This window comes from Trachypithecus francoisi, unplaced genomic scaffold, assembly GCF_009764315.1.
Source record: "Trachypithecus francoisi isolate TF-2019V2 unplaced genomic scaffold, Tfra_2.0 Lachesis_group4, whole genome shotgun sequence".
NCBI lineage: Eukaryota > Metazoa > Chordata > Mammalia > Primates > Cercopithecidae > Trachypithecus > Trachypithecus francoisi.
This window is the reverse complement of record NW_022681469.1, coordinates 78,535,562-78,548,518: the sequence shown is the minus strand read 5'-3', so window position 1 is coordinate 78,548,518 and position 12,957 is coordinate 78,535,562. Positions and strand designations below refer to the sequence as shown.

Below are 12,957 nucleotides of genomic sequence, written 5' to 3'. Positions count from 1 at the left end.
AGGGAGTGACGGTTCAGGTGGTGAAGGCAAGAGCTGAGAGCTGGGCATGTGACCAACAGAACTGTACATGTGTTCTGTGGGCTGTCTGCCTTTTTCTCTTTGCTGTTCCCCACCATAAGTCAGACCCCCAAAGATGCCGATAGTAGATGAAGTAGCTACATATGCACAATTTCTCCCCAAAAGTAGCAGGGGAGAGTGTATGTAAATGAGCAGAGGAACGTTTCCTGTAGGTTTATACCTGCCCTACTGTTCCAACATGGGGAGAGGGACTGGTTTCCTTTCTCCATTCGTTTATTCATTCATTTCACCAACCTTTATTGGACGTATCCAGTAAACCTTACTCTGAGTCAGGCTCCAAAATAGGCACTGGGGAAATAGTGGAGATGAGGCTATCTCTTAGAACTGAAGGAGCTCACAGCCTGGTGGAGAGAAAGACAACAAAGGATGTTCACCTACAGAGTGATAAATGCTATGATAGAAGAAGTGATCTGGGGGTCCAGAGCAGACAAAATGGTGTATGATGGTGTTTGAGGGCAAGATGGGCTTTATCTCTTGAGTGGAAGTTTTTCAACCAAGAGGCAGGGACCTTAGAAGTAGGGACATCATTCTGCTGACTTTGGCTTTCTAGAGTCTGGAAGAAGAGACTAGCAAGACAAGGAGAGTGAAGGAAAAGGGAATTTGCATTAAGTGAGAATTTAGTGTGTGACAGGCTCTGTTAGGCTCCTCTACATCAGTACATGTTAGGCTCCTTACCTAGTACTACAGGGTGTTTTAGAGGCCCCTGCTCTGGAACCCTGGTCCTTTTCCAGCTGCACTCCTTTCTCCAGGTGAGAAGTCCTTGGGGCCAAAGCGCATGCACGTATGTCCCTCTGTGCCACACACTGGAGGCATGGAATTCCAGAATTCTTGGTTCAAATGGCCACAGGTTTGGAGAGCTGAAGCACCGGCCTGGATGCACAGGTCCAGCCAAGAGGTGGCCAAACAGCAGGTGGTTTCAGGGGATTTGGACAGAGCTTGGAAATGAGGACTGGTTCATGGCATGAATGCTGGCCAAACCCCCATGCAGTGTAGGACTAGTGGGTTGTGGTACAAGAAGACGGTGACAGGCTGATGGCAATAACCTTCTCTTACCTAAGATCCCACCTTTAATCTGCATGATAGCTCCATGAAGTAGATAGTATCTCTACATCAAATGGAGACACACAAGTTGGTTGAACATTACACCCAAAGTCATCTAGCAGGCACGTAGCAGAGCCCTTATAGCTAGAGGTGGCCTGTCTGATACCAAATTCAGGCTACTCCCCCATGAAAGGTGTTCTCAAAAGGCCTCTTTCCTCTCTCCCTCTCATCCTTTCTGTGATCTAATGTATCCCCCAATAGCTATCAATTGTGCAGATCCATTTTAGACTAACAAGCTCCTCTTTTAAGAGGCAAATGCCATTGATGGCATTAAATGTTTTAATACATCCCATAAAATTATTTAAAAAGACTCTGTGTCTCCACCTGTCACTTTGGTGTTAGCATTTCCCAGTGTCTGGCCTCAGTCTTCCCTGTCTTCAAACTCTCAGGGAATGCAGCCACTAAAGGCAGGGGACATACAGTTTGAAAAGGCTAATTCAATAGCACAGTGATGGCATATCGTGAATGAAAAAATAGTGTTTTTATTTTAAACAGAAAGAATATATTTATCGAATGTGGGGAAGGGGAAACACACTGGTTTTAAAAAGGCTGAGAAGCCCTGCTCCAGGCAGTCTTATTTTTAGTCCCTGTTTTAACAGGCAAGTGTATGCTGGCATTTCTTAAATCTACCCCCTGCTTGGACAATTCTCCTGAGCACCAGATCTTACATCCTAGGCTGCCTGTGGACATATCTAGTTGGATGTTTTATAGACACATGAGACTCAGCCACACTCAAGCTGGGCTCCGTCATCTTCATGAGCTCCCAACCTGCCCCCATCCCACTCCTGCCTCTCTCAGAGTATGGCCCCACCATCATTTGCCTCCTCTTAGACTCTTTCTTTCCCTCATCCTTTCTTCCAGTTACTCACCAAGCCCCTCATCTTCCCCTGGAATGTCCCTCCAGGCCTGTCCTCCTCATCCGTTACTACTACCACAGCCTTCCGATGTCATTTTTTTTTTTTGCCTGAATTATTTAGGAACCTCAAACCCCTCCACTGGCTGCTATGATCATCTCTCTTAAATAAAAGTTCCACTAGAGCTCTTCTCTGCCTAGGGATCATGTGAGTCCCACTGCCCAGGATAAAGTTCATACTCTTCAACATGACACAAAGGTCCTCAAGAGTCCATCTGTCTCCAACATTTCTTGTCATTGTTTCTGCTATGTGCCCTGATTCATAAGTTTACTCGAGTACTGTAATGCAGTATGCTCTGAGAGAAGGCCGACCCCCTTGCCTAAATGTTCCCCTTCCCTGTCCCAACCTGGTCAGAGTCTGCCTCCCTGGACCACAGTCCCATCCTCATTCTCCTGCCCCAGAAATCCCAGCAGATCGAGATGGTTCCTCGGTTGTCCATAGCACTTATGAAAGTCTTCGTCTGTCTACTTCTTCCTAGATTGTGAATCCTTTGAGGGGTATAAATATGATGCCTTCATCATTGGCACCAAGTAGCCAAGGTAGTTATTCAGTGATTTTAGGGGAAGGAATGAACTCTTCCAGTCACTTAAATGCAAAGAACATGAAGACATTTATATATATGGTGACTTCAAGCATTTTAAATCTGATTATGCCACAAAATATGTTGCAAAATTAAAATCCAATCTTGATACATGCATTGCTCTTATAAGTGAATAAAAAGCAAATATTCCCATAGAAAAAGGTAGGACAAAGAACATACACAGATATGCACAAGAGAATACAACTTGGAAACATGCATATGAAACGAAATGTAGCCTCATGAATATTTTAATTAATGTAATTTAAAACAATGATTTTGATCTACCAATTGACAAAGATGATATAATAATAACAGCCAGTATTGTGTGGCTAAAATAAAACAGATTTTCTTATCTACTGCTGTTGGAGGTGTCAGTTACTACAACTTTTCTAAAGTACAGTATGAGAGTGTATATCACAGAGCCTTTAAGTGGCCGTACATTCAATTTCAGTAATCAAGTTTTTCAGAATCCTTAATAATGTGGAAAATGAATGATAATATAGTATTGTAACAAATTATAACCCTAAAACTTGATGTATAGTATTTTCTCCATTTATAAAAAATTAAACATAAATATATAAATACATACATTTCCCCTTTCTAGATATTTTTAATATAAATATATAAATACATACATTTTACCTTTCTATACATGTTCTTGTTTCAGATTTTTTAAAATGTCTTTTTAAGTGTGGGAAAGCATGACAAAACCTAGAAAAAAAGAAGACTGTTGACTCTCATTTTGTAGAATTGCATTCTATAACTTAGCATTGTGGTAGATGTTCTTTTTAAATAGCTACTTGGAATCATTAGCTTTTATGTACAGTTTAAAAAGTTAAAATATTATGAATATTCCCCATATATTCTACTTTTAAGCCATGTTACAGGCTACATCACCTCCACCTTGATTTTGTCATTATAGATTTGTTCTTAAAAGTTTTACTTTTGCACCTGTTAAAATTTATTTTATTAGATTGAGTCCACTGGTCTTCCTGTTGAGATCTAGGCTTCTGTTAATCATCTCTTTTAGCTTCAAGTGTTTGACAAATGTGGAATCTTGCCTTCTCTAGTCTCATCGTACTTACTTACAAACACACTGCACAGGGAAGAGCGTTGGCAGCTTTATTTCTAGTACGCAGCTCATTTCAGGCCCTTCTGATGGAGCTCATGGGCAGCAGGACAAGGAAAGGGCACTCAGGAACACGGGGAAATGTCACAGAAGAGCCAAAGCGAGAGTGTTAAGAAGCTGAAGAGAGGACTTGAAAAATCAGGAACTAGCACAGAAAAAGAAGGGAAAACATAGCACAGAATGAATTCTCTGCAGGCATTGGGGCTTGTCTTGGTTGCTCAGCACGTGTGGTTTAAATTGTGTAACTGAATGTATATATAGTGCCACACCACTGTAGGTATGTTAAAGTTGCCAGACCCTGTGTTGATGTGTGCATTAACATTGATTAATCCATACCATAGCCCTGAGACACAGATACTATTAGGGCACCAAATGCCTGAGGTCACACAGCTGATAAATGCTGCAGTTGCAATTTGAATTCCAAAAGTCTCAGCTATTAAGTTTCACAGCTCAAATGCATTTTAGTTATGGTATATTATAGTCAACTTTTGATTTCAGTGTTATTTATTTTATTTTCTGCAGTGAAAGGATTAAATCAAATGGTCAATGCTGATTGTAATAAGATATCTTTTATAGCTATAGGAAAAATATTATAGTCATTCATATAGTAATACATTTTTCTTTTTATCCCCTAGAAAGAAGAAATTATCAAACTTATTACAGAAATATGTGGTAAGATTTGACCCTCAAGAAAAAAACATCACTTTAAAGTATCAGCCCCACTACGTACTGTGTTGGTGAGAGAATGTGTTTGTCCAGATGTATATTATATAGCTAGTGGGAAAATGTAAAGCTCATTTGAAGTCAATGGATACTGAAAGGAAGCAGTAAGAGAGATGGTGGAAATCCTGATGTAAGAAAATAAAATCATCTTCCTAGACTGGTTAAGGCATGTGAGGGTGCCAGCCTAGAGTATGTAGGCAGCCGGGCCTTTTGTTAGCACAGTGCTCGTTTGTATTCTGTGACATTTACCTGAGCTGAGAAGAAAAACTCGACAAAGGAAATATGACTACAAGAGCCAAACTGGTATTTGAGTCCAGCCTAGCTGGTGATTAGAATGTCTGTGTTTTTCCTGAAGCCATGAATTCTTTCTGAGTAGAGGTTTGAGTTGTACTCAGTCCCAAAGGTGGGAGGACAGAGTCAAGTGTTTGCCTTGCTTCACAACTACTAAATCCTTCCATGGCTGAGTGGTAGACTTAGAGTTACCAGAAAGAGGAAGTAAAGAAAAGAAATTAGCCAAAAGACAAGAGACTAATGGAATAATGATGAGAGAATCTTCTGGGTTTAAAGTAGTCAGAGGCAGGCATATTGTTGTCCTTCTATACAGAGAAGCCCAGAACCAGCTTATTTCCTAGAAGACTGCTGGGCCTAAGAGGCAGCCTGGGAGTCTCTCTAGTGAGAGAGCAATCTAGACATGGCTTCTGGGTTCTAGAAGCCCTATAAAAATAGCACATGATTTCCTGATGGTTTTCTGCAGTAGGCTTGTTGAACAACACAAAGATATGAATAAAGAAACAGAACCCTGATAAATTTCCTGGTGACTCTGGCAACTGCTTTACGTGGTTGTTATCAACTTAAATAGAAGGTTTTTTTAATTGGCTAGTGTTCTCGGGGATTACTCCCCGAGAAAGCTTTCATAGCGTGGATGTACTGCTGGCCTCCTTGATAACGTGAAAGCTGCCATAGTTGTCACTGTGGGTGACTGGAGACATAAACTAGAGTAGTTAGGGATAGCTGTTCCTGTGTACATTTAAGATCCCAATCCTTCCACCACAATGACAATTTTTCATCCCATTACTTCATCCACTGGCCAGCCTGGTGAGCAAATTTCAATTTTCATATACGGCTATGGTTGAAGACTGAAATATCAGCTTTCAGATTCAGATTAAATACAATGGTGGGAGATAAACAGCAAATGTCAGATGGTGGTTACCTCTTTGGGAGAGGAAGAGGAATGTTATTGGGATGGCATCCACAGGGCATGCTAACTCTTTTAAAAATATTTTATAATCCAAGAAACGAGCACATAAGTATTTATTATTATCCACTACAGTGTTTTTCCCCATACATATATTATATTATATTATATTATGTATTATGTATATTTTAAAAGAGTCAAGTATAGAAACCAGAAGGGAGAGAGCTGTCAGGTATTTTCACAATCACAGAAAAGGAAAAGAATAATTCAGGTCTCAGGTTCATCATTGCCTTTTTCTCCCCTCCCCTCAACAATCTGATGTCAATCATTCCCACAATGTTTCTATCTCGACATTCATCTTTTAGGTTGTGGGCCCAAATGCAAAGAGACTCCACTAGAGCTGGTGTTTGTGATTGACAGCTCAGAAAGCGTGGGCCCAGAGAACTTCCAGATCATCAAAAATTTTGTGAAGACTATGGCTGACCGGGTGGCTCTGGACCTTGCCACGGCCCGCATAGGCATAATCAACTATAGCCATAAGGTGGAGAAGGTGGCTAATTTGAAGCAGTTCTCCAGCAAGGATGACTTCAAGTTGGCTGTGGACAACATGCAGTATCTGGGGGAAGGCACATACACAGCCACTGCTCTCCAAGCAGCCAACGACGTGTTCGAAGATGCAAGGCCAGGTGTAAAAAAAGTGGCCTTGGTCATCACCGATGGGCAGACAGATTCTCGTGATAAAGAGAAACTGACAGAGGTGGTGAAGAATGCCAGTGACACCAATGTGGAGATATTTGTGATAGGGGTGGTGAAGAAAAATGATCCCAACTTTGAAATATTCCACAAAGAAATGAGTCTAATTGCTACTGACCCAGAGCATGTTTACCAGTTTGATGATTTCTTTACCCTGCAAGGTAAGGAAGGCTGTCTGGCCCAGGGGAAAGGCATTTACGTTGTTTTTCAAATACCATATCACTGGTTTGTCCTGACCAAATAGAAAAATCTGGAGGCTAATAAGGCTTATGCCAACATTAAATGGTAACACATAAACTCCAGAAGATTAAAAATACTTAGTGTCATTCAGTTTGGAGGATACAATCCCTTGTCTTTAATCGGGGTTAATAAATGCTGAGTTGGCTTTGGAGTTAACTAGAGCCCATGGTCAATAGACAGGAATGGAGAGAAACAATAGGACTTGGGGATATTGCTAACATTGGTTAATGTTCAGAAAGTTACCTAACTAAAATAAGGGATTGAGCAAGCCAACAGCAAGACAGAAAACAGTCAGGAAATCAAAATGAATTAAGAAGTACATGCTGAATGAAAAAAAGAGTTATGGTCATCTAAAGAGATGAGAAATGCAAGTAACTGGGATGAATTAGAGGACATGTTCTATTCTCTGTTTTTATGAAAGCAGATAATGATGAGTAAACAGGTTGATACCAGGAATTTATCTCAAAGAACAACCTTTTAAAATTCATTGTACAGTGCCGGGCACAGTGGATCACGAGGTCAGGAGTTAGAGAACAGCCTGGCCAGCGTGGTGAAACCTCATCTCTACTAAAAATCCAAAAATTAGCTGGGCATAGTGGCGTGTGCCTGTAGTCCCAGCTACTCAGGCAGCTGAGACAGGAGAACTGCTTGAACCCTGGAGGCAGAGGTTTCAGCGAGCCGAGATTGCGCCACTGCACTCCAGCCTGAGTGACAGGCGAGACTCTGTCTCAAAAAATAAATAAATAATAAACAATAAATAAAATGTATTGTACAGTCAATGCTAATCTGATGGGCTTCTCTGTGCTAAGTTTATCCTTTCACATTAACTGATATTTACTAATGAGCCATCCTAGGACATTGATCTAATTTAATCTATGATTAAATCATGGTCAGTATGACTTTATAATAAAATGTATACCAATTCTTTGGAAACTGATGATTCACTCTGGCAGGCCTGCACCTGGCAAGTTTGTGAAGTAAGTGAAAGGCTTCAGTTTGGCTTCGTCCTTCTTCCTTTACCCACCTGGGAGGGGGATCTGATGTGGCTGGGCACAGCCCATCAGTGCCTCATGCCCTGCCTACTCTGTGTACCAGCACACTGGCCTTAAGGAGAGCATACCATTCTCAGAAACTTTCCATTTGTTATTTCTCACCTTCTCCAGAGCTTTCTAAGCTGGGGTTGGTTCTACTTCCTCAATACCCTGCTGGCTGACTGGTGGGCTTGTTTATCTGGTATGTTCAATCTCACTGGGCTTTGAATGTGTTAGAATAGTCAGAGACATTTCAGAGCCAACTTATATTTAATCCTTGAAGAGCTTTATCATTCTATCTGGAGTTAGTAATTTGTTACAGCCTGTAAGGAGTATTTTCAACTGGCTGGCCATTTGCTTTCCTTAAAACCAGAGGTAGTTGCCAATTCAACTTACTATGGGTGAGGCTAGCTCTTGACAAGGAGTGATTCACGGTGAACAGAGACACTTTGGATGAACATATACATTAAAGTCATTCTTTTGCCTCTTTGTGTCATATATATTAAATCAAGTTATTTTAGATGACCTCTTACACAGGATGTAAAAATGTATTATAAGTTAGTTAACTTAGCAGTTGATTTCAAGTAATGGGAAATTACATATTTTAAGGAGAATGCAGATATTTTAAAATGAGTTTTAAGTATTGTTTCATTGCTTCTACTATCTCTCTTTTCTACTTCTTTTTCAAAAGACACCCTGAAGCAAAAATTGTTTCAAAAAATTTGTGAGGATTTTGATTCCTATCTCGTTCAAATCTTTGGTTCATCATCACTTCCACCTGGATTTGGGATGTCAGGGGAAGAACTCAGTGAATCTACTCCAGAGCCTCAAAAAGAAATTTCTGAGTCAGTAAGTAACTGTCTCACTTACTCTGTGAGCTTAAAATGGTGTATTCTCTCTGTTTGATATCAAAGATCATTCTGCCCCGCATTGTCAAGAATCAGCTGAGGCATGTGTATTTTTAAGTCCTTGGCTCTAAGTGTTAGTAACTTGACTTTAGATTTCTAGTTCTGAAATAGCATTAGGTTTTGTAGGGTATTTTTAAAAACTTATATATTTTATACATATTTATTAAATGTTGCAGATAACATTTTTATATTATACTCCTATCACCATCAAAGTAACCATGTATGCTAGAACAGATTAACACGACACTCTGAATTCACCTATTTGCCATGCTGTGCAGTGCGTTTCATACCAGGCCACAACTCTCCCTCTTCGTCTGTGCATCTGCTTCCCACTTTGTACCCTCTCATGTTTTTTCTAAATATGCATATGCCCAACTGGCCACTCTCCCACACTCCAAGCCATGCGTTTGCTCATTTGGCTTCCACCTCCTGTGCTCTGAGTGAGGACTGTGAGGGAGGCTATATATGCATATGGTGCAAAGTAGATGCTCTGTTTCAGAGCTCCTCAATCACATAGCATGTGAAGAACCACCTTCTGAATCAATTGAGACAAATGTGACTGTCCTCATAGCAAGCTTCTGGGAACTGACTTCAGCCAATTAGATTATGGGCAAAGATTAGTTTTTTTAAGGAGAAAATGGGGGAGACTTTTGTAGTTACTGATGAGTGCTATAGTCTCTTCTCCACCAAATTGCAACTTGGGGAAGTCTAGACCAATTTCTATTACCCCCATGGACATCCTCTGGCGAGCAGGCACACAGCAGTCATGGCCCTGTTCTGTAAGCTCAGTGAAGTCCTTGCACTGCCCTTTTCTGAAGCCTTCATGTACATGAAAGAGTGATCATGAGCCTGTGCAACAGTGTTCCAACATCAGGATTCAGCTAACAGTCTACTTAGACTAAGGCCCTAAGGAACATTCAGATCAGTAGTTGGACTCAGGGCCATTCAGGGCCATTCAGGAATCAGGCCTGCAATACCATTCCTAAGGGCACAGACTATAGAACTTACTAGATTCTCATATCCTGTTCATAAAAGGGCACAAAAGCCTCTAACATATTTCTATTTGATTAAATAGTAACCAACTGCAAAATGGGTAATTCCAGTCAGGGCAACAGATTCTACTAAATTGCAGATTGAAATTAACACAAACATTTATACTCCATGGTCTATACCAGGGGTCAGCAAACTCTGTAAAGGGCCATATACTGAATAGTTTTGGATTTTCAGGTCATTTGATTTCTGTTCCAATTACTCAACTCTGCCTTTGAAGTAGAAACACAGCCATAGATAATACTTAAATGAATGAGTGTGGCTGGGTTCTGATGAAATTCATTCACAAGAACCGATAGTGACTCAGATTTGGCCCACAGTGTTGCCAACTGTGATCTATATTGTGCATTGTAAAGTAAATTCCAGACAATAATGGACACAGTCTATCTCCTCCTGAGCATGGACCGCTACCGGGGCCTCTCCTGTTTGTGTGACTTATCACTTTGTCCCTCTCTAGTCAATTGACATCCCTTTCTAAAGTCTTCCTAAACAAGAGCAAGCTCAGGTTTCATCCATGAATTGATGCTTCAACTGAGCCCTCCTTATAGTCACTGAATCACATTTTTTGCTATATTAATACCAGTGAATTCCAATAGCATGTATTGATTATTAACTGCTGTGATAGATGGTGTGGCTCTTAAGACATGGCTCCTGCCTGAGAGAAGCTCACACTCTTTCAGGGAGATAGGTAAGTACAAGATGAATTACAAATTTTAGCAAAGCTATGAAGGAAGCACAGAGATGATGCAATTAATTTCAGGAAAGAGAAATGGGAAAGTGTCTTAGTCTGTTGGGGCTGCCATAACAAAAATACCATTGACTGAGTGGCTTAAACAACAAACATTTGTTTTTCACACTTCTGGAGGTTGGGAAGTCTAAAATCTGGTGTTTGGTGAGGGCTTGCTTTCTGGCTTGTAAACAGCCACCTTCTTGTTATGTCTTCACATGGCTGAGAGACAGCTCATCTCGCATATCACTTCTTATAAGGGCATTGATCCCATACATAAAGGCTCCACCCGCATGACCTAATCACCTCCCAAAGGCCCCACCTTCAAATACCATCACACTGGGGATTCAGGTTTCAATGTATGATTTTTGAAGGGACACAAACATTTCATGAGGCATCACGGAGGAGGTGACATTCGTTGAGTCAAGTTTTAAGAATAACTAGGAGTTTTTCAAGAGAAGAGCAGGGGGAAGGGTATTCCTAGCAAAAACAAAAACAAAACAACTAAAAAAATGGTAGGCAAAAGGAGACTTTAAAGTGCCATGGCATTTCAAGAAAGTTGAACAAGTTCAGTCTAATTGTAGGCTAGGGTGTGCGTGGTAGAGTGATGAGAGTTAAAACTGGACAGGTAATTTAAGGACTCATTATAAATGTCTTAATGTATTAAGGCAAGGAGCTTGAACTTCATCTATAGGCCAGGCAGACAGAGACAGCAGAGGAGTTTTAAAAGCAAGAGTCATATACTCATATTTGGTTCACAGAAAGAATAACCCTGATTGCTGTGTGAAACATACCTAGGAGGAGGTAAGGAGACTGGAGGCTGAGATATGAGGCGTGATAGTCCAGGGAAATGATAATGAGGCCCTGAAAGAAGGCAGGGGCAGTGGGAATAAAAAGGAGGCACAGATTGAAAAGCCATTTCTAGGGTACAATTAACAGGATACAGTGATTGAAAGGATTGGAAGTTAGGGAGAGGGAGGGGTTTGGGTAGGACTATCGGGTTTCTACCATGGAGATGAGATGGATTGAAACACTATATACTGAGATGGAGAATATAAAAGGCAGGGTGTTTTTTTGTTGTTGTTTTTTTGTTTTTTTGTTTTTTTGTTTTTTAAGGAAAATAGTGAGTTTAGTTTGCATCATGTAAAGTGGAGGTGCCTGAGGGACATCCAAGGCAGTTATGACACATAATGAGGAAAAGTAAGAACAGATGCCTCTGTATCACGTCCCAGGAAGCTTGATGGCCTTGAGAGACAAATGACATTAACAGACTAGGACAGATGAAGCTTGCTAGTAGCTGGGGAGGGGAGGAAATAAGAAAAAATACAACCAAAATACTCTGGATTTATAACACCAAGAGCCACATGAAGGGAAGCTGAGCATCAGCTAAGTCTCTGTAAGGGGAACTTTGACCCAGATAGCGGGACCTTGCAGTGAACTTGACCTTCTCGGATCACACCTCTTGTCTCTAGGCTTTCTCATTCTGGCTCTTTTTAAAGAAGCACCAATGCAAAACTGAATTTTTAAACAATTATTTCCTTATAGATATTTAGTTTGAACAAACATGTGCATTTATATTCACATTTAAATCTTTGACATAGAGTCATGCATCGTTTAGTGACAGGGACACTTTCTGAGAAATGTTTCATGAGGCAATTTTGTTTTTGTGTGAACATCAGAGAGTGTACTCACACAAATCTAGATAGTATAGCCTGCTACACACCTGGGCTAGATAGTAGAACCTATTGCTTCTAGGTTAGAAACCTGCACAGCATGTTACTGTACTAACTACTGTAGGTAATTGTAACACAATAGTAAGTATTTGTATATCTGAGCATATCTAACCATAGAAAAGGGTAAAAATACAGTATTATAATCCGATGGGACCACTGTTGTGTATGTGGTGTGGTTGACCAAAACGTCATTATGCAGCACTTGACTACACGCACATGCACACGCACATAGTATACACATACACATATACAAAAACATATTTATGCCTCTGTGCATGCACACCCACCTTTATCTAATAAGTATAATTACAGTATCCAAACATCTAAAATTAAGTGAATCTGTTACAACCTTTCTATTCTCAGGTCATTCCTGAGCCTACCCTAGGCGATACTGCAAAGCTAGTAAACAATCATGTCAGAAGTACCATTTCCCTTTTGTTTTCTCTTCCTTTTCACTGTTGTCCCTTCTGTCACTCCCTTAAGACACCTAACTCTGTCCTTCCTTCCTCCTCTTCTTTCTACCAAAATGCGTTCTTCAGGAAAAATAAAATTAACATTCTCTCACTGTGATTGTGAAAAACATTCAAATTCTTCATAAAACTCTGAATAACAACTAATTATTAGTATCACTACAAAAGGTTGCTGTATAAGTATTATTTATTGCTTATAGTAGACTTGTTACCCTCAGAATATAACTTGCACCTGTGTTATGGAGGAGGAAAAAACAAAAAATAATAAACATATTGCTAACTGATCTAGAAGAAATATTCCAGACCGAGAAGTCAGGAAACCTGG

At 40.3% G+C, this 12,957-nt stretch overlaps 1 protein-coding gene across 2 annotated transcripts in view; it reads left to right on the top strand.

Moving 5' to 3' along the window:
- Window positions 1-12,957, top strand: part of COL28A1 (collagen type XXVIII alpha 1 chain) — a 186,644-nt gene that overhangs the window by 157,922 nt on the left and 15,765 nt on the right. For both annotated transcript variants that reach the window (XM_033193259.1, XM_033193258.1), the window contains exons 31-33: window positions 4,438-4,474; window positions 6,086-6,634; window positions 8,436-8,593. In XM_033193259.1, the coding sequence (XP_033049150.1) occupies window positions 4,438-4,474; window positions 6,086-6,634; window positions 8,436-8,593 (744 nt within the window). The remainder of the gene's footprint in view (window positions 1-4,437; window positions 4,475-6,085; window positions 6,635-8,435; window positions 8,594-12,957) is intronic.